At 54.1% G+C, this 21569-nt stretch overlaps 1 protein-coding gene across 4 annotated transcripts in view; it reads right to left on the bottom strand.

The window, feature by feature from the left end:
• Positions 1 to 1852: 1852 nt before the first annotated feature.
• Positions 1853 to 21569, bottom strand: part of BSPRY (B-box and SPRY domain containing) — a 31284-nt gene continuing 11567 nt past the window's right edge. For 3 of the 4 annotated variants that reach the window (XM_037879830.2, XM_037879833.2, XM_037879831.2), the window contains exons 4-6: positions 12530 to 12555; positions 10290 to 10414; positions 2558 to 3628 (exon numbers count right to left, since the gene is read on the bottom strand). In XM_037879830.2, coding sequence (XP_037735758.1) covers positions 3102 to 3628; positions 10290 to 10414; positions 12530 to 12555 — 678 coding nt within the window. In that variant the 3' untranslated portion in view covers positions 2558 to 3101. Of the gene's footprint in view, positions 3629 to 10289; positions 10415 to 12529; positions 12556 to 21569 lie in introns of all 4 variants that reach the window. The other variant, XM_037879829.2, reaches the window with a different exon arrangement.

Below are 21569 nucleotides of genomic sequence, written 5' to 3'. Positions count from 1 at the left end.
TCTAACCTGGGTCACGGCCTCATTTCTAAAGCCCTTTGTCACTGAACCCACCCCAACAAATGAACCAGATTGTACACAGTCTTATCAACAGGCTTTTCTATTGTGCTCAGCTTGGTAGAATGTGCGCACCTCTCGTACAGCCATGAATTTAGCCTTGCAACACCACTCTGAGGTCTGGCAGGGCAACCCCACATTACAGAGGGGGAACTGAGGCACAGAGCTATTACAGGACTCATCCCAGTGTGTTGCACAGTCAGGAATCACACGGCTTGCCCACATTTCAGGCTAGGGCTGTAATAACTGCACGTCCCCATCAAGGCTGAGCAGATTGCACATGCCAGTGTTGAGTACCTCCCTCCAGGCTAGTGGTGGAAATTGAGGCTTCAGTGTAGGGCACCTCTTTTCTGTCCGGCATAACTAGCCCCCCCAAGTAGACATGTTCCTGTAGCCCCATGGCCACATTAGCTGCAGCAGCTGCATTGTAGCTAAGGCTTCGGCTCTCGGTAGAGATAACGGCTATATGTAGTAGAGCAAGAGAGCCTAACTAAAGTGAGCAAAAGTCAGGCCCTGCTGCTAGAAAGCAAAGTTAGCAAGTGTCAGGCTATGTGCGAAAGGCAGGCCCTGTTACACAGCAGGTGCCTGTTTGCAGGGTCACTGTCCGATAACCCGACCTTGGCAAAACACACAGGCATGCCCAAGAGGTGCTAGGCACAGGGTATTGATGTGTGCACATTCCAGACGATGCAGGTACCCCCAATGTAAACACAATGCTGGGAGATGAAACAGGAACACACCGACCCCACGTGAAACAAGGAGAGGAGGACAGGCCTAGGCTGACAGATGAAAATGTTTTGTTTGAACCAGCAGGTACAAGGTAAAGGGTGGTAACTAACTACATCAGGGGGACAATATGTAACTTGTTTGTATCAGCGTATAAAAGAGGGGTTGTAGGAGCAGTGTTTTATCTGGCCTCGGGGGAGCAGAAGGTCCCACCACTCACTGAGCTGAGTCCATTACAACAGGCATATGCGAGTTAGTGTCCTCAGAGTCTACTGGACACTAGAACCATGCTTTGTTAACAATAAACCTGACCAAGTGCCTTTGCCACCAAACCGTCTGTGCTGGTCATGGGCACTTCAGTCAAGGTCTGCTGTGTCAGCTACCTGGCCAGATCTGGTGCAGCAAGCTTAGAGAACACACACACAGCCAACAACTGACAACACTGTCAATGGAGCGTTGTCAAAGGGATTAGGCCAAAGCAAAATTTGATGCAGTTCAGAGAGCAGGACAAGATGGCAAATCCTGGAGTGTTAAAGAACTGCATAACTCTATGACCAATAAACGTTTGCAGTTTTGCAGGCTAAGCTCAGGGTAATCAGCTCTCATGCTTCAAGGCACAAGAGGATTTTGTGCAAGGGTCAGGAAGGATGGATTATTCCCCGCTAAGTGCAGTGTTGTGCAGTTGGCCAGATGCATTATGTGCCGTTTCAGCTTCAGGGCTTGGCTCCAGCCAGAGATTGACTACGCAACAAGATGGGCCAGTGAGCCGATCTGTAGGGCAAGTCCAGTGTAACTAGATTGCCTAGAAAGAATTCTAGGGGGCTACTGCTGTTAAGAAACAAGCTCAGAGCAGGCACCTGGGCTGAAGCCATGTGACACTGAGCCAGAAGGGGTTTAGCACTAGCAGGCTAACTAATCCAGATTCAACCTGTAGAGACATCTTAGCAGATAATGATTGTATTTTTGTATGTGTGTTTACATATATATTGTTATAGGTTGACAATGTACCCAAACAGTTCCTGTCTGTCACCGTATTCTGTTACTTCATTGAGATGAACCATGACTGCAGTAATATCATTGTCTTTATTTCTCTGTGGTGTATATAGTGAACTACCTGCAAATGGCAGGAGAGGGGCAGTTGCCTTATGTTAATCCATGCAACTAATCACCGGTGGTGCTTAGGAAATAGGAGGTTTTACTTCAAAGCCACTATTGTTCACCCAAGGAACACCTGCTGACAAAAGGCTGCCAGGGATCTATAAAAAGAACTCTTGGGCCCTGATCCCGTATCTCAGCTCCACTTAAGCTTCATCAGGGGAAGTCTGAGTCACAGGACTAAGGTCTCCAGCTCCAGTTTGGCTCACCCTGACATTGGACATTGTATGATAACTAAGGCTGTGAGTCTTTCACGGAGGTCGCGGGAGTCACGGATTCCATGATTTTCTGGAACCTCCATGAATTCTGCAGCTGCAGTGGCTGGTGCGGCTGACGCCTGGGCGGCCCCCCACACCCATGAGCAGCAATGTCTGCTGGAGTGCGCCACCCCTAAGCACCTAAGATTTAGTTAGGAGTATTTTTAGTAAAAGTCACAGACAGGTCACAATAACACAGGTTATTGCCCGTGACCTGTCCATGACTTTTATTAAAAATTACCCATGACTAAATCATAGCCTTAATTATAACCTATGGAAATAATTCTGAAAGAACTCTTTGCAACTCTAAAGCTTACCATCTCTACTATGAAACTAAGAATTTTATTTATATCTGTATATATAATACAATACTCTCTCTCTTTTCTTTTTTAATAAATCTTAGTTTAGTTAATAAGAATTGGCTGTAAGCATGTATTTGGGTAAGATCTGAAATATTCATTGACCTGACAGGTAATGTGTCCAATCATTTGGGCTTGGTAGAACTTATTTTTATGATGAATATGATTTTCAGTAATCCTCATCTTTGCCTGGGCTATCTTGGTGGGAGCCCAGGGCTGGATGTGTTTGTGGCTTCTGGGTAACCAGGAAGATATTATAGAAGCTGTTTTGTTCATGGATCGGTGAATCTAATTATTAGAAATAACCTCCAGTTTGGGGGATCGTCTGCCCCATTCGTTGCAGTTTGCCCTGATTGAGCAATTTCAGTGTGGCCCCCCTGGGACCCCGGACACAAGGTATCAGTGCATTCAGGCTGCTAGCCCCATCCTGGCTGCTTGGAGTGACTGAAGATCCAGCAGGTGGCATGCCAAGTTGTGCGTCTCTGCAGAAAGCTCCCCCTTTTCCCCACAGAGCTGGTGGGTGAGCTGCTGCCCCTGTGCCAGGCCTCATTCACTGAATGAGGGAGATGCTCTGGTCAGCCACAGCAAACACGGGGTAGATGGGTGCAGTAAAGGCTTCACGGTGCGAGTGGAGGATAACACAGGCAGCAGGGTCATAGAACAGCACTTCCCCGCCATCCAAGTCGACCAGCACGCCCACCTGTATGGGGCACTTGACTAGCTCCACCGCCTGATGATGGCCGTTGTGCGAGAAGCAGAACTCCTTGTCATAGCGCGAGAACACCCAGGAGAAGGGGTTGTAGCCCAGCCGGGCTGCGCTGCCAGGCCCTTTGCGCTCCAAGGAGCCATAAGCAATGCCCAGTTTGTACGCGCAGCTTTTGCCTACGCTGATCCTCCAGGCATGGGTCCCTTTGTGGAAGGCCTTAGTGCCCAAGGCGTTGGGCCAGTGATCGAAGCGCTCCGGGCAGTCTGGATAGGTCTTTGCCTTCTTGGAGCTGAATGCTAAGGTTTTCTTGTCTTCGGACAGGGCCAGCAGGGGGCTGATAGTTTTCTCATCTACGCGAACCTCTTCCAAACCTGCAAGGAAAGCCAAACAATCAGTACAGGCTGAGCAGCGGGACCTCGGCCAGGATCAGCCTGTCTCCCCAGCAAAGCACTGGGTCAGGGAGGGAGCTGGGTTCATGTCCACGTTTCCCCTTTTTATAGGCCTTCCTAGGCAGTAGCCCTGTGCAGGGGCCACGGCGACTTCCTCTGGCGCCCAGCAGCACCATCTTCCAGGGCCTGCAGGCCAGCGCCTGGGGGGAAGAGGGGTGCTCCCTGCTCACTGGGGAAGGGGCTGAGCTCAGACTGGACTCTGCCTGCGCAAGTTAAATATACCCCAGCTAGTCCCATTGGGCATTGGCTCCTGGGGTTCTCCCAGCTGTAGCCTGCAGTCGGTCCCGACTGGCTCCCTCCATCCCATCCATCATAAGCCATCTCCCCTCCACAGTGCCCACCCACCCTGCTGCTGGGACACAGCAGGGGAGGGAGACGCTGGCCCAGGGGTTAGAGTGGCTCTGTGCTGAGGGTGGCTGGTGAGCAGGAAGCCTCAAGCTCTCAGCACATTGCGGATGGAGTGGGGGCAGGGCAAGGCATGAGAGACCTCTGCCTCGGCCCTAGGGGTAGTACCCAGTGGGTACCAGGGCAGCACGGCTACAGGGCTGGCAGCTCTGGCCAAACTTGTTTCCAAGCAGGGAGGAGGCAGGTGCATTCACAGGCCACCACCTATCCACAGCTACTGCCTGGCTTCCATCTGATCCCCTGCCCAACCTGATGCACCAGATCCAGCTGTTCGAGTGGGTTTCCTGGCTTGGCTGGGGCTGGTGCCAGGGCAGCCTCTCTGCAGGCTTTTTCCTCTTTCAAACAAGAAGCATAATATGATGAAGAGCATATCCAACATCCAAGGTTCCCCCCAGGCCCACTTGTGACCAGGCCCCTGGCCACTGGGCTCCCCAAGATGAAGGCAGGGGCTGCACGTGGCCCTGAGAATGCACTTTTCCCACCCAGCTCTGGAAGCGCTGGCTTCAGCTCGATGCAGATCCAGGTGCAGGCACAGGACACATCTCATCTCTCCCAGTTCCCTGCCCTGGCTCACTGTTCAGAATGCAGTGGGGGCTGAATGGTTGATTTGGGCCCAGCGGCGGGAAGATTAGCAAACCAGACAAGTACTCAGCTCTGATGGGTGGGGAGACGAGGGACACAGAGAGGATTTTGGCCCCACTCCCAGTGCGCAGGAGCCCATCCATAGCCCAGCCAGCCACCCCCTGTTGGTGTAAACTCCCCCACTGCTGCACTCCTTGACTGAGACACCAGAGACTGGACTCTCCTCCCCAAAGAGGTAAGGGGCTTGGTGGGGCAGGGACCAGCTTTTGGGGTAGTGTCTGTGCAGCAGTAGCACCAGCAGGGCATGGGCCATGCCTGGGGCTTCTAAGCGCTGCCACACTCCACCCCCTAGTGCTCGAGGTGGCCCATCCGGGACTGGCATGGGGTGCTCACCCCGTTGCAGTTTGTCATTCCCTTGCCCAGCCATGGCTACCAATCAAAACCAGAACATTCCTCCTGCACAAAATTCATGGCCAAGCCCTTTCAGCGATCCTTTTGGAGCTAGCGGTCAAGAATCCATGGGCCAGGCAGGGCTGCTGTGAGGGGATGAAACCTCTAGGAATTGCAGTCAACAGGCTTGTGGTTTAGACCCGTGCTCTGAGAGGGAGCCAGCATCACAGAGCAGAGGATCCTGGGTCCCTTCTGGCTGGGATCTCTCTACCTCTCACCACGGCTGATGATCAGTGGCGCCGGAAGCAGGGGGGCTACTGGGGCCATAGCCAGTTTTCCATCCCTGCCACGGGGGCAGAGAGTTGGGGTGCAGGGGTGTGAGGGCTCCAGCTGGGGGTGCAGGCTCTGGGGTGGGGCCTGGGATGAGGGGCTCAGGGCTGGGGCAGAGGGTTGTGGTGGGGCGTGAGGGTTCTGGCTGGGGGTGCAGATTCTGGGGTGGGGCCTGGGATGAGGGGCTCAGGGCTGGGGCAGAGGGTTGGGGTGGGAGGGTGAGGGCTCCAGCTGGGGGTGTGGGCTCTGGGGTGGGGCCGGGGATGAGGGAGTTGGGGTGCAGGCTGCCCCGGGGCTACAGTGGGGAGAGAGGACTCCCCCCAGCCTGGGGTATACGGCGCCATATCCCTCCCCCCCAGCTTCAGTGCAGGATGTTCTCTCCATGCAGCCCACCCTCATCTGATCTGCACTGGGACCCAGCGAGTCACCTCCTCCCAGGAAGACACGCAGGGCTGGGCTGGGCTGAGCTGGGATCCTTGGTTCAGCAGATGTGGAGGGTGCTGATGTTTGTGCGACTGCCCAATTCCCTGCCAATTTGCTTTTCAAATTCTCTAGTACAGAGCTGGGGCTGCAGCTTCCTCTGCTCAGTCACCTCCATGCCGGACAACTCTGTCTGCTGGGGCCTCTCCTTGCCCTTCCCCATTTCACTTGCTTTGTGTCTTGACATCATCATAAAGACAAGGCCGAGAGCAGGTGAGTCACCTCCTCCCAGGGAGACATGCAGGGCTGGGCTGAGCTGGGGCTGGGGCTGGGGCTGGAGGGGGAACAGCATGCTCACCTCACCTTGGGCCTAATCCTGCCAGGTGCTGAGCGCCCTCAGGTGCACTGATGTTCTGCACCTGGCAGGATCACTTTTGTAAGACCTGGGAAACAAACCAGTGTCTGGTACCCAGAGCATGGCAGTCTAATGACCTGAGCCAGCTGCCCTGGTTTCAGAGGGGGCAGGAACAGAAAGGGTCAGGAGACTGGAACACGTGACTTCTGAGGAGAGGCTGAGGGAACTGGGATTGTTTAGTCTGTGGAAGAGAAGAGGGAGGGGGAATTTGATAGCTGCTTTCAACTACCTAAAGGGGGTTCCAAAGAGGATGGCTCTAGACTGTTCTCAGTGGTAGCAGATGACAGAACGAGGAGTAATGGTCTCAAGTTGCAGTAGGGGAGGTTTAGGTTGGATGTTAGGAAAAACTTTTTCACTAGGAGGGTGGTGAAACACTGGAATGAGTTACCTAGGGAGGTGGTGGAATCTCCTTCCTTAGAAGTTTTAAGGTCAGGCTTGACAAGGCCCTGGCTGGGATGATTTAATTGGGGATTGGTCCTGCTTTGAGCAGGGGGTTGGACTAGATGACCTCCTGAGGTCCCTTCCAGTCCTGATATTCTATGATTCTATGTTAGAAAACCTGCCTTAAAGTGATAGGCTCAAGGAGCTCAGTCTATTAAGCTCAGTCTATTAAGAGGTGACTTGATCACAGTCAATAAGTACCTATGTGGGGAACAGCTCTTCAGTCTAGCAGACACAGGTCTAACAGGAGCCAATGGCTGGAAGTTGAAGCTAGACAAATTGGAAAATTAAGCTGTATATTTTTAACAGGGGGTAATTACCCATTGGAACAATTTACCAAGGTCAATTTACCAAAGGTGGGTTCTCCAACACTGACCATTTATAAATCAAGACTGGATTATCTCCTAAAAAAATCTTCTCTATGGATTATTTTGGGGAAGTTCTATGGCCTATGTGATGGAGGAGGTCAGACTAGATAGTCCCTTCTAGCCTTGGAATTGATAGATGAATCTAGGAGTAGTCTCCAAGCCCCCTCAGGAATGGTGGGTGAATTAGCAGCAGATAAACTAGAATCATAGGACTGGAAGGGACCTCAAGAGGTCATGTAATCCAGTCTCCTACACTAAAGGCAGGACTACATAATAACTAGTCCATTCCTGACTGGTGTTTGTCTAACATATTCTTAAACACCTCCAATAACAGAGATTTTACAACCTCCCTAGACCATTTGTTCCACTGCTTAGCCACCCTGAGAAGTTAGGAAGCTTTTCCTAATGTCCAACCTAAACATCCCTTGCTCCCATTGCTTCTTGTCCAGTCCTCAGTGGATAAGGAGAACAATTTATCACTAACACCCTCTTACGTAGGTGGGCACTGCATTTCACAAAGTGGAGCAGAATGCAGGCTCTCTCATCTTTAATACAGAGGGGCAGCTCCCAGAGACTACCCTTCCCAGCAGGCACATCTGGATCCAAGCACAGCATTGCATGCTGGGGCCTCTCCTTTACAGCTTGTCTGCGGAGGGGGATTTATTTATACTGGTATAACATAACTCCCTGTGTGGACGCTCTTATTCCCGAATTATACCAGGGAGTTATACCCGTATAACTACAGCTGTAATTATACTGGTATGATTGTGCTGGTAAACTTCCCCATGCTGAGCAGCCCTTCGTCATGATGAAATCCTATGGCCTGTGTTGGGCAGGAGATCAAATCAGATGATTTAACGGTCCCCATAACCTTAAAATCTCTGAATCTGTGAGCTATGCTTTGGGGGGCCTCTTTAGTCTATCTGCGCTACATAGAATCATAGAACTACAGGCTGAGAAGGGACCGTAAGGGTCAGCTAGTCCAGGGGTTCTCAACCTTCTTCTTTCTGAGCTCCCCCCAAGCAGGCTATAAAAACTCCACGTGGCAGCTGTGCCACACTGACTGGTTTTCTGCATATAAAATCCAGGGCAAGCGTTAAGGGGTAGCAAGCAGGCCAGCTGCCCGAGGCCCCACGCCACAGGGGGCCCTGCAAAGCTAAGTTGCTCAGGCACTGGCTTCAGCTCCGGGTAGCGGAACTCAGGGCCCTGGGCTTCAGCCCCATGTGGTGGTACTTTGGCTTCCTATCCTGGGACCCAGAGAGTCTAACACTGGCTCTACTTGGTGGACCCCCTGAAACCTGCTCGCAGCCCCCCAGGGACCCCGGACCCTGGTTGAGAACCACTGATCTAGTCTAACCCCCTGCCCAGATGCAGAATTTATTGTGACGGAGCCATCCAAGTCAAGGCAGACGGCTATCCGGCCTCCTTTCGAAAACTTCCAGTGAAGGAGCTTCCACAACCTCCCCAGGCATCTGTGCCATTGTCTAACTGTTCTTACGGTTAGGATATTTTTCCTGAGATTTCGTCTACATCTGCTGTGTAGTTTGAACCCAGTGCCGAGGGACGTACTGGCCTCCGCTTCCAGCAGCTCCCATTGGCCTAGAGCAGCGAACCGCGGCCACTGGGAGCCGCGATCGGCCGAACCTGCGGACGCAGCAGGTAAACAAACCGGCCCGGCCCGCCAGGGGCTTTCCCAGCACAAACAGAGGAACAAGTCTGGTCTACGTCCTTTCCACACATTGGTGATCTAAACTGGACACAGTCCTCCAGCTGAGGCCTAACCAGCGCCGAGTAGAGCGGTACTATCACCTCCCGTGACTTGCATGCCATGCCTCTGTTAATGCAACCTACAATTGCATTTGCTTTTTTTTTGCAACAGCCTCGCATTGCTGACATGTCCATGCATTTAGCTCACGCCCATCACTATGGTACCCAAGTGCCTCATATGGCAGGTGAGAGTAGCCATGCTCACGCTCAAGAGCCGTGGCCCTGGGGAGAAGACAGACTAAGCTGATGGTTTTGAATCTGGGAAGTTTATTAAGTATTTATGTGTTTGGAGCATTTTTTATTTCTTTTAAAAATGAGGGCCTACGTCTTCAAACCTGCATACATGAATTTAGACTCCCAAATCCAGATTTAGGCTCCACAGCTGAAATCTTGGCCCCAGGAAATCACCCACTGACTTCAGAATGTCACCCCTGGACTCTAATTCCAGGCACCTGCGTTTGAACATTTTGGTCCATACATTTAAAAGCAAGCCCCGCTCCAAACAGCACCTGAGCTACTGAGGCCAGAGAGACTGTACCATGCAAGGGAGGTACAGTGTGGTCATTTCTGAGGTTTGTTACCTTTCTGCACTTCAGTGTACCCAGCCCCACAAGGCTTTTAGTCAGTTTCCCTCTCTGCTTCTCACCCACTACCCCAAGGCTGCAATATCTGGGCTGCAAATCCTGCAGGGATGCATTCAAATCCCTCCAAAACCGTGCTCAGGCTCAGGGAGATATCTTCTTGAGTCCATGCACTCATTTCTGCTACAGCCTCACCAACCCCAAACGTTCAGAAATCATGAGCTCACCCTCCAAATCAGGAGATTAGCTTAAAGAAAACAGCATGATTCCTAAACATAATCTAATGTAGGCTCTTTGTATTGCCTTCTGGTTTCTGAGTTTTTAAGGAGCATTCTGGTCACATTTTTAAGCTTCTCTCTGCAACCATTTATTTTTCACATAATCAACAGTCTCCAGGAGCTGGGTTTGTAAGTAAAATAGCTGCTATCCACAAGCCTTGCAATGAAGTGGTGAGATTTGGCAACACTGCTATTAATATAAGGTCTTTTAAAGCTAGGCCCGGGGCCTCCACTCTGGGCCAGTGTTGCTCGAAGGAGCTGGCTTCACGATTGTATTTCAGGTCATTTCTCTTTAGCTTCTCCCTGCTGAAGCAAACAAGGATCAGCTCTGTTCTCTTTAGTGATCGCTGCTGCTGAGAGAATCATGACCGGCAGGGGAGGAACTCCCACTAACAAACATCTCTCTGGTGTAAAGTGCACTTGTGCATGCAGTGAATCTGAAGCATGCTTTGAAGTTACAGATTGACTCTCAACACCCACTTGCTGCCACGCACACAAACCTGGGGAGCAGTAATGCCAGGCAGCCAGGATGTTTCCTTAGGCCCAGAATGAATCAACTTGCCAGGAGTCCCCAGAGGAATGTGCAGCTGTGAGCGAGACACTGACCTGTGGCACAGCTGAGAACAGCAGAGGCCCACAGCTGGTGCAGTAATGGACTCTGAACACATTTCTGATTAAAGTTTAACTTCTCGGACTCCTGCGGCTCCAGGATTCCCTCTGCTGCCTCTGTCCTAGGAAATGAAAGAGAGGATTTATTAGGAAATGGATTGATTTAGTGTCAGGTCCTGGAAGATACACACACAAACTAAAGTCACAAGGAACTACGTCAACGATACCTAGCCAAGTTCATCCCTGGGGTACGACTGAATGCAGCAAAGTTACACCAGGGACGAGGTGTCTCTTCATCTAGAATCCCCAGTGCTGATTTCAGGGGGGTTTGACTCCAGGCAGTTACAAACAGACATTGACATTTTAAAATGAAACCCCAATATCCATGAGTCATTCAGCTTCCCACATGTCCAGTCAACAAAGAGCAAATCGGTCTGACACAGCTCCACAGAATGGAGGTGTACAATGAACGTGCTAAGGTGGGCCAATCAGATTTTCCCATAAGGCCTTCTATAGACTATGGGGTAGGGACAGCCAGCAGAGTAACATGCTGAGACTCCTGAAGGATCTGATATAGCATGGAAAGGAGACAAATCCATGTAGTAAGCAGCACACACATGGTGTTTATTGGGCTCATAAGGAAAGGCTGAGGCCCTGAAGTTTGCTGCTAATCACCTGCTATGCTTTATTGCTCAGGCTTTAAAGCTAGGCAGAAGGCAGAAATGTGCAACAATTACTCCTGGCGGAATTCTGCGCCACTGCGAATGTGCAGAATTTATGTCCCCCGCAGATTTCTTTGCTTCCCCGCAGAAAACTGACTTTCTGACAGTGAAACAAAGGGAAGCTACAAGAGCAGTCATGTAACCCTCCCCAGCAGTATGTTTCTGGTACCCAGGGCAGCCAGCAGAGAGGTAAATCACTGTGAGGCAGGGGGCAGGACTGGGGAAGACACGGCTGATGGCTCCTACCCTGCACCAGGCTCAGCTGCTAGTCCTGGCTGGGCTGGAGAGGATGGGGCTTCCTCTTCCCTTACAGATCCCCCCTTCACCCAGATCCCCCAATGAGCTGCCCACACCCAGATTGCCCCACACAGAACCCTCTCAACTCACACCTGGATTCCCCCAAACGAAGCCCTTCCACACTTGGATCCTGCCTTGCTGAGCTTGCCTGCCCACACCTGGTGCACCTGGCATGCAGGGGAAGGGCCCTGGTGTATTTCTGGGGCAGGCCTGGTCCTTGCGCTGTATCAGGATTGGGTGCAGCCTCACTGCAGAATCCGTATCCCGGGGTGCACCTGCACATTGATCTCCCACCTCTGTGCAGCCAGTGGCCTGTGCTCTCCAGTGCCATGCTGGAGCCTCCACATTTATTTGACAAATAAAATTTGCAGAATTTTAAAATAGTGTGCATGGAATTTTTATTTTTTGGACATAGAATGCCCTCAGGAGTAAATAATCAGGATTCCAGGTAGTGCTAAGAAGTACTATAATTAGAACTACCCTTAGGGGACACTCAAACCACCCAATGCCCACCCAATGAAGGACAGCCCAATTTCAATCCTAGTTGTAAAATCATCGCCTTAGGCCACAATGCAATTCACGTCAGGTTCCCTTTCTCAAGAGCAGTGAAATGCACAGAGCAATGGGTGCTTGGTACCAGGGGCAGCACTGCCAGGCTCTCACTCTGCACCTCATTTGTCTGTTTAATAAGGAGGCTGCGTGAATGCAGAGCCCGCAACTAGGAAATCTGAAGACAACTTTAAATTGTTACTCCTCTGTGCAATGCTGTACTGGGCCTGTCCACAGGGAGCTAGATAAAGCCCCAAATAATCAAGTATATCTGCCGAAAGTGAAAAAAGGTGTGCCTACGTGTGCAACACACACATGCGAGCATGTCCCGGACATGTGTGTAAATCAGCATTACTCCTTCTAGATCCATTGGGTATGTCCTGGCCACCAGGATTTCTAGGTGCCAAATGTAAGAATTTAGGTCCCCATGTCTGAACCATAGTGCAGCACGTGAAGCAAAGCCACAGTGGGACATTTTGGGCAAGGGGCATTTTATGTGCATGCAACTTCTCAGCCCTCTGGCACTATGCCCTGACCAAAAGCAGCACCAGTCAGGAAAGGGTCAGTGTCACCGGATGCCTGGCAATGACACGCTGCTCTATGCTGAGCCGCTGTGCTCATAGAATGGAGAGGGCAAGTAAGGAGGAGCCGTGAACTTTGGTTACTCACCTCTCGAAGATCTCCTGCTCCGCGTGCTGGGGACAAGGAGAGAGACAATCATAAAAGCTGAAATTCTCATAAGAACATCAGAACGGCCATTCTGGGTCCGACCAATGGTCCGTCTAGCCCAGTGTCCTGTCTGCTGACAGTGACCAGTGCCAGATGCTTCAGAGGGAATGAACGAAACAGGCAGTCACGGAGTGACCCATCCCCTCTTGTCCAGTCCCAGCTTTTGGCTGTCAGAAGATATGGATATCCAGAGCATGGGGTTGCATCCTTGACTATCTTTGTTAATAGCCATTGGTGGACCTATTCTCCAAGAACTTACTTAATTCTTTTTTTAACCTGGTTATAGTTTTGGCCCTCACAACATCCCCTGGCAATGAGTCCCACAGGTTAACTGTGCGTTGTGTGAAGAAATGCTTCCTTATGTTTGTTTTAAACCTGCTGCCTGTTCATCTCACGGGCGACGCCTGGTTCTTGTGCTATGTGAAGAGTAAATAACACTTCCCCCGTCACGATTTTATAGGCTCTGTCAGACCCCGCCTTAGTCGACTCTTATCTAAGCTGAACAGCCCCAGTCTTTTTATTTTCTCCTCATATTTTCCTGAGGGCCTGGAATCACTTCTGCGACAGCCTCACCATCCCAAGACTCAGAACTCGTGAGTTCAGCCTCCAAATCAGGAGATTAGCATAGAAATCACATGATTCCTAAAAATAATCAAAAGTGTGTTCATTTTATTGCCATATGAGCTTTTAAGGCGCATTCTGGTCCCATTTTAAAGCTTCTCTCTGCAATCATTAAAGCTAGAAACTAATGTATTTTTTAATGAAAGCTGAGATTGTGGCAATCAATAGTCTCAGAAGTCTCCTTATCATTTTTGCTGCCCTTTCTCTGTACCTTTTCCAATTCTGATCTATTTATTTTTAGATGGGGCAACCAGAATTGCACACAGCATTGAAGGTTTCTGTGTACCATGGATTTAAAAAGAGGCATTATTATATTTTCTGTCTTATTATCTATACCTTTCCTAATGGTTCCTAATATTGTTTGCTTTTTTGACTACCACTGCACATTGAGCAGATGTTTTCAAAGGACTATCCACGATGACTCTAAGATCTCTTTCTGGAGTGATAACAGCTAATTTAGATCCCATCATTTTGTATGTATAGTTGGTATTATGTTTTCCAATGTGCATTAATTTGCACTTATCAATGTTTTCTTGCCCAGTCATCCTGTTTCATGAGATCTCTGTGTAACTCTTCGCAGTCAGCTTTGGACCGAACTATCTTGAATAATTTGGTATCATCATGGATTCACCAAGGGCATGTGGATATGGGGAAAGCGGTGGATGTGATATATCTTGACTTTAGCAAAACTTTTGATACGTTCTCCCACAGTATTCTTGCCAGCAAGATAAAAAAAGTATGGATTGGATGAATGGACTATAAGGTGGTGTGATACAGCATAGCCAGAGGGCAGCAGGAGAGTGTTTGTTTTTTTTTAAAGCAGAAAAGAATTTTATTTGTGTAACACTTACAAGAAATCACCAAAAAGGATAAAGCAAAACTATGCAACAAAACAAAGGCAAACACAAGGTATTACACAGCAGCCTTCAGGAGGGAGAAGTGTTCAGGCTAGCCTGGGCCCAGAGCAGGGGGGCTTCCTCGACACTCGTGGTCTTCCACCCTCCTGAGTTACCTGGTGGCCTAGAGCGGGGGGGCTTCCTCGAAACTCATGGTCTTCCACCCCCTCAAGTTACCTAGTGCCACTCCCAGTGTCACCCATTATTCCTCTCCTGAGGGTGCCCGACAAGATGGGCACGGCTGCAGGGTGGGCGGTTTGGGGGTGGGAGGGACGTACACCACATGTGATAGGACCCCTCCTAGGTGACAGTGATGATGGTATCCACAGCGGCAACGGCTGGGGCTAGGCTCTCGCTCTTCCCCTCAATCAAAGAGTCAGACGGAGGGAACCGGATGGGGTCACCGAGCAGAGAACCTCGGACAGCGCCCACTGCTCCTCGAAGGCGTCAAGGGAGTTGGTGGACGGCACCCAGAGGAACCCCGCCCAGATACGTGAATGTACCGAGGATCGGAAAACGGCCCTACAATCGCAGGACGCTTCATTAGCCAACCTCCCCTCTCTGGTTTTATAAATGGCTGTTTTAGCTAGGGCTAGGAGGAGGTTAACCAGGAGATCCCGCAACTTTGTGGGGCCACGGATGGGGAGTGTGTAGATAAAAAGGTGAGGGGAAAAGTGTAGCCAAAAGCGTAATAAAATATTCGTGAGGAGCTGGAAAAGGGGCTGCAGCCTGGCACACTCTAAATATACGTGCCCCAGGGTTTCCCTCACATTGCCAAAAGGGCAAGTATCCAGGATGGGGGTGAACCGTGTCAAAAACACGCCCGTGCTCACAGCTCCATGAAGGAACCGCCAACTAATGTCTCCGACGGGCCTCGGGACCAAGGTGGAATACAGGCTGGCCCACCGGGGTTGCTCACCCTCCAAAGGTGGCAGGAGGTCCCGCCACTTTGTATCGGGGGAGGACACCAGGGTGTGAGCGTGAAGGGTGTGAAGCGTGAGTGTGTATAGATATTCCCATGGCGCGATTTGGAAGCTGACCGGCTGCAGTTCATCCAGCTGGCTCGCAGTGAAAGGGTGAGGGGTTTGTTGGGATCTACGGGGTAGGGGCCCAATTGAAAGGTTCAGCGGGCCTGGGGTAGAGGGCGGGCGGGGTGCGCCCTCGCGCAGGGCTCAGTTGAGATAAGCCCGAGCAACGGGCGTCAAGGCGGCCTTCACCTCCTGAAGTACGCCCCGGGGGGTACGAGGTCTGGAGAGCCCCATGCGCCGAGCGAGCGTCAGGGGATCCAGCCAGTCTCCCCGGTCGTAGTGCAGGAGGTCTCCGACTCTCGTGACTTCCGCCAGGACCAAACTCTGGCGCACCGAGCAGGACTCCGCCACCTGCACACGGAGCTGGGGGTTGTGTAGCAGGGGCTCCGCGAGGAGATCTGCTCCCATGGTGGCTGCCGCGGACCTGGTCGTTGAAAACAGTTTCCAGGTCCGGAGGAGGTCCTGGTAGAAGACCAGCAGCCCGGAGAGGTCTCGCGGAAAACCTCTCGGACAGAGATAAAAGAGCTGCCGGTCGTATCGGAGCCCTTGGAAGTGGCGCAGGAAGGCGTGCGCCAGTATGCTCCACATCGAACTACCTGCACTATAGAGGAGCCTCTGCAGGGCCTGGAGGCGGAAGACACAGACCTGAGTGTGCAGACACTTCAGGCCCTGCCCTCCTTCCTTCAGGGGTAGATGAAGAACCCCAACAGGGGCCCAGTGCATTCCTGACCAGAAGAACTCCAGAATCGATGTCCGGAGGTTGGTCAGGAAACCCGGGGCCGGGACCAGGGTGTTGAGCCGGTACCAGAGCGTGGACAGGACTAGTTGGTTAAGCACCAGTGCTCTCCCTCGGAGGGAGAGACATCGGAGTAGCCTCGTCCATTTCCGGAGCCGCTCTATCACCCCGCCTTCTAAATTTTTCCAGTTCTCCGGCGGAGAAGGGTGCGTGGCAGAAAGGTAAACGCCTAGGTAGAGCAGTGGACCCGCGCTCCACCAGATGGTCTGAAGCGCGGGTGGGAGGGAGCTCACCCGCCGCCAGTCCCCCACCGCCAAGCCAGAATTCTTGACCAAGTTGACTTGGGCGGAGGAGGATGCCGAATAGATGGCCTGGCAAGCCTCCACCCACGCCAAGTCACCTGGGTCCTGGACCATGAGGAGCACGTCATTGGCATACGCCAACAGGACCAGCCGCAGCTCCGGCTCCCGCAGCACCAATCCCGTCAACCTCCTGCAGAGGAGACAGAGGAAGGGCTCAATCGCCAGAGCGTACAGCTGGCCCGAGAGGGGGCACCCCTGCCGCACTCCTCGCCCAAAGCTGACCGGTTCGGTCAGGGTCCAGTTGAGCCTAACCAGACACTCTGCGGAAGCGTACAGCACCTGGAAAAAACTCACAAACTGAAGTCCGAATCCAAATGCCTGCAGAGTGCCCAGGAGGTACCCATGGTCCACTCTATCGAACGCCTTCTCCTGATCGAAAGACAGGAGGGCGAACGACAGACCGTCTCTACGCCCAAGTTCCAAAAGATCTCGGACTAGAAATAGGTTGTCAAAAATGCTGCGACCCGGGACAGTATAGGTCTGATCTGGGTGGATCACGTCCGCCAGCACGGACCCTAGCTGCAGTGAGATTGCTTTCCCTACTATTTTGTAGTCCGTGCTAAGGAGCGAGACGGGATGCCAGTTTCGTAAGTCGCGGAGGTCCCCCTTCTTCGGCAACAAGGCGAGCACTGCTCGCCTGCATGAAAGAGGGAGGACCCCGCCCTGCAAAGACTCGGCCCAGACAGTGGCTAGGTCTGGGCCAAGGATGTCCCAGAACGCGCGGTAGAACTCCACGGTCAGCCCGTCCATGCCCGGAGATTTATTGGTGAGCATGCGACAGAGGGCTTCCGAGAACTCGGCCAGGGTGAGAGGCAGCTCTAGTCGGTCTCGGTCGCCCACGCTGACCGTGGGGAGTTCCTCCCAGAGCACCCTGCAAGCGCCAGGATCGGTCGGATCCGGGGAGAAAAGGCTTGTGTAGAAGTCACGGGCCCTCCCACACATCTCCACCAGATCTGTGAGGGGGGCGCCGTCTTCTGCTAGAAGGCAGGTGACGTGTTTCTTGGCCCCCCTCATTTTCTCCAGGGCATAGAAGAAACTGGAGCAGCGATCCATCTCCCGAAGGAGGCGGATGCTTGATCGAACAAAGGCACCTCGGGCCCGATGGTCCTCGAGGGCCCGGAGCTCCTCCGCTTCTCCCGGCACACTCCGCAGAGGAACGGGTCTTCGGGGCTGGCGGCCAGACGCCTCTCCAGCTCTAAGATCTCCCGTCCCAACTGCTCTATCGCCGCATTTCTCCGTCGGCTGGTGCCCCGGGTGTAGTCATGGCAGAAGAGCTTGGCACGCACCTTCCCTAGATCCCACCATCGCCGCGCCGAGGGAAAGGCACGCAGCTGCTCTCGCCAGGCCAGCCAGAACTCCTGGAAGGATGTTACGAAGCCCTCATCCTCCAACAGGCTGTTGTTAAGGTGCCAAATAGGCTGGCCCCGGCCTCTCTGCACGGAGGGAGGCTGTTATGGTGGCTAGATGATGGTTGGAAAATGGGGCCGGCCAAATGTTGGAGGAGTGGGCCTGTGAAAGATGGAAACGGGATAAATAAATACGGTCCAACCGAGAGCGGTGTGACCGATGGGCCTCCACCCGGACAAAGGTGAACGTGGAAGTGTCATCTGGGTGGTGGTCACGCCAGACGTCTACTAGGGAGTGATGTTCGACTATTTCTCGGAGAATGTTTGCAGCGGCTGGGCTCAGCTCGGCCCCTGAGCGGTCCCGTTCCTCGAGGGTGGTGTTAATGTCCCCTCCCAGGACTAAGCACTCATGAGAATCTAGGGTGCCGAGGAAGTCGGACACCCGCTGATAGAATTGCGGCCGCTTCGGGCTCGTTGTCGGGGCATAGATGTTAACGAGGTTGACCACGAGCCCCTCCATACGGACTCAGAGATGCAGCAGGTGGCCCGGCCTGGCCTCAGTGACCCCTAGCACCTCGGGCCGTAGGTTGGGGGAGAACAGGGTCGCCACTCCAGCTTGTCGAATCGTGAAGTGGTTGAAGTAGACCCCATCCCCCGACTCCAGCCGCCAGCTGTCCTCGGCGGTCGGATCCGTATGGGTCTCCTGCAGGAAAACCACAGACTACCCCCCTTCCCGAAGGTAAGAGAGCACCTGGGACCTGCGGAGAGCCATCCTACAGCCCCTGGTGTTCAAAGTTGCAATAATGAGGGGCGTCATGCGGAGGGCTGGGGGGGTGGGGTTTCCTTGTTGGGGGGGGTGTTCGCAGCCCCCAGCGGGTCACGCAACAATCCGTGACCCATCCCGTAAGTGAGTAAATCATCACGGAAGCTGCGGGCCCGCCCGTAGGCTGCGGCACCGTGCCTTCCTTTCCCTCTACCCTCCTTTATAAGGGCCCTTGTGGCCTGGAGAAGTTGATCAAAGTCCCCCCATAGCTGGAGAGCCAGCTGTACCCTGTTGCGGGAGCCATGGATGTCTTCTAAAAACTCTTGCAACGCTTTCCGCAGCTCATGCGGGGGTGGGGTTGCGATTTCCGGGTTATTCCCTGGTGGGGCTCTTGGTGCAGCCTCGTGGTCCGCTGAGGCGGGCAGGCAGGATGCAGACCACCGACGGGGCGTCTGACAGGCTAAAGTTATTAGGTCCGTCTCAAGCCTTGGGGTAGAAGAGGACGGCGGAGGGAAAATTGCAGATCCTAATGGGTCGCGGCAGGAAAATGCAAAGGCTGCTCCTTGGGGGGAATCCGCAAAAAACGGGAAAGAAATAACCCCGGGGTGGCAATAGCATTGCAGGAGGAGGTGGATTGGGCAGGGACAGGGGTGGGGGTGGGGGCGGGGGCTTCGGGAGGCAAGCAGCTGAGAGGTGGTGCCTCCCGAACAGATTCGAGGGTTAAGGGGGTGGGGAGGGGGCTCCCAGTGATGCTAGGCGCAGGCTCTGTGGTGGATTTGGCAGCCATGGCCTCAGGTGGTGGACCACCTTCTGCAGGGTGCTCGCCCGGGAAGGCGGTTAGGGGGAGGGAGCATGGGGAAAGGGGGACTGGGGTGAGGTTGCCCAGATCGAGGCCAGCCGGCAGTAGGTCATCCTCTCCCTGGGTGACCGGGGTCAAACCTAGGGCCTCGATCTCCTCATACATGGAGGAGAGGTCGTCTTCCGCCACCTCGGGGGTCTCTCCTCTGGCGCCCACTACGATGGTCGCTTCGGGGTTCGCGGGGGGTTCGGGTGATATTCGGGCAGAAGGGGCTTCCTCAGGGGTCTCGGAGGGGAGGGTCTCCCGTGGAGGGGAGATTCTACCTCCCAATGCCATTCTGTCTTCCCCTCCCGACACCAGCGGCTGGATCTCACTCGTGGGCATAGCGGAAAGCTCAGTATCAGTGCCTCCCTTCCTGGTCTTCTGGGGGGCCTCCGCATCGGATGGGTGCAGAGGAGCTCGAGCCTTCCGCTTGCCTCGCTTCCCCTGGACTAGGGTCCAGCCCTCCATAGCGTCGCCTGGGGGCTGGTTAGCAGGGGTCGTGTCAGGGGGCAGAGGCGATGGTTCAGGGGCTCGGGGGGGTAACGGTGAGGCAGCATTGGGGGGGTTCTCCTTGCGGCGGGCCCTCTCCTATGCCCGGTAATATCTTTGCTGCACCCTCCTCCATAGGCTCTGCTGGATTGTTAACAGCAAGGGCAGAGCTCCCTCGCTCGTCTGGGCGTTGTAGGGGAGGTGTCTCTTGGGCCCAGGCAGGAGCAGCGGTGGATCGAGCAGGAGGAGAGGTGGTTTCAGGTACCGCACGGCCAGGGGTGTCGGCAGCAACGGAGCCGATGTCCTGCCGGGTCTCGGGGGTCTCGGGTGCCCCTCCCCGCTGGGCCAAGGGGCAGTCTCTTCGGACATGCCCCGCTGATTGGCAGAGGTAGCACCGGGCCTCTCCTGTGGAATAGCAGACCCGATAGCGGGCTCCCTGGTAGGGGACTAGGAAGGACCCCTCGAGTGCCTCTCCGTCAGGCGCCGCCGACGGCGGTAGGAGCTGCACTTGCTGGCAGAACGAGAGGACGTGACGGAGGGTGGGGTCCTTGCAGCCCAACGGGAGAGGGCTGATGACAGAAACGGGTTTCCCCAGAATGGAGAGAGCGGGTAACAGGGCGGCATTGGGTAGAAAAGGAGGGATGGAGGTCAGGACTAGGTGGACGCCCAGGTCTTCTAGCGGCTCCAGGGGGACAAACACCCCCCACCACCGCCAGGCCCTTCTCCACCGCCTCCTGGGCAGCAGCCTCCGATGCTAAGAAAAAGACGACCTTCCCGTACATTTTGGAGGCTGCCACAATAGCCGTGGGTCCTACCACCCTCGCCAACGCCCGCACGTATGTCTCCACGTGGGGCGAGGCGGGCACCAGGAGGCAACGGACGCCGTGCTTCCTGGTCATGGTGGGAAAGGGGCCCCGGCCGCTATTGATGGTAGCGGAGGCGGTGGGTGGGCGAGATGACGAGGCGGCAGGCGGGGGGGGGCTGCCACCACCCGGGCATACACCCTGGGCGCTGGGGGAGGGATGCTCGCAGAGCTGGTGGAGAGAACAGCGGGGAGGGACGCTATGGTCGATGACAAGGCCACAGCGGTGGGGGCAGCCTCTGCCATGGAGGGCCTGGTGGTTGTGGCGGGGCCCTTCCCCTTCTTTGCACCCTGGCCTTTCTGGCTAACCGGGGGGGGCTTTCCTAGAATCTGGGGGGGCGGTGGGCGTAGCAGCGGCAATAGTCGCCCCGGTGCCTCCGGCTGCCGATGCCCCAGCGGGGGCAATGGCAGGTGTTTTGGCAGCAGTGGTGGGGGGGAGGCTTGGGGGTTGGGCAGGGGGGTAGGGGCAACTGAGGTTATTAGAGGGGCCTCACCCCTCCCATTCCCCGCCATCGTGAGCAGGGAGAGACGGGGAGACACCAGAAGGAGGAGGGGGGAGGGGGAAGCAGATTAACCACTTCTCCCTGTTGGGCTGCAGGCGGGGGGGAGGGCCAAATGGGTCGGACTGGACAGGGGAGGGAAACAGGAGTTGGGGCCAGGTAATAGGGGCAAACTGTGGGGTGGGCAGTCCGGGGGCGGAGGGCGGGGACGCGGACCCACGCGCGTTTATCCAAAGAGTCTCGTTTGGTCGGCTGTCGTGTCTGGTCCGGATGATGGAATTCAAAGCAAGCAGTTGAGGCTAGAGGCAGGCGGCAGGTTGCCAGCAGGGACAGACGGCGGGGGGGCCGTGACGGTTGTAGTAGTGTTGGGGGGGGCACCGATGGATCGGGGGGCAGCTCCGTGCCACATCCCCTGTGCCCCTACAAAATGCATTTAAGACACAGTCAAACTCCCCCCACACGAGAGTACAGTTCAAAAGTTACTCAGTCTTACGGCCCCCTCCACAATGATTTGTAGCTTCCCTGGGCGATGTCTC

Source organism: Chelonia mydas, chromosome 16, assembly GCF_015237465.2.
Source record: "Chelonia mydas isolate rCheMyd1 chromosome 16, rCheMyd1.pri.v2, whole genome shotgun sequence".
Classification (NCBI taxonomy): domain Eukaryota; kingdom Metazoa; phylum Chordata; order Testudines; family Cheloniidae; genus Chelonia; species Chelonia mydas.
Note: the sequence above shows the minus strand (reverse complement) of the source record. Positions and strands in the feature narration are given on the sequence as shown.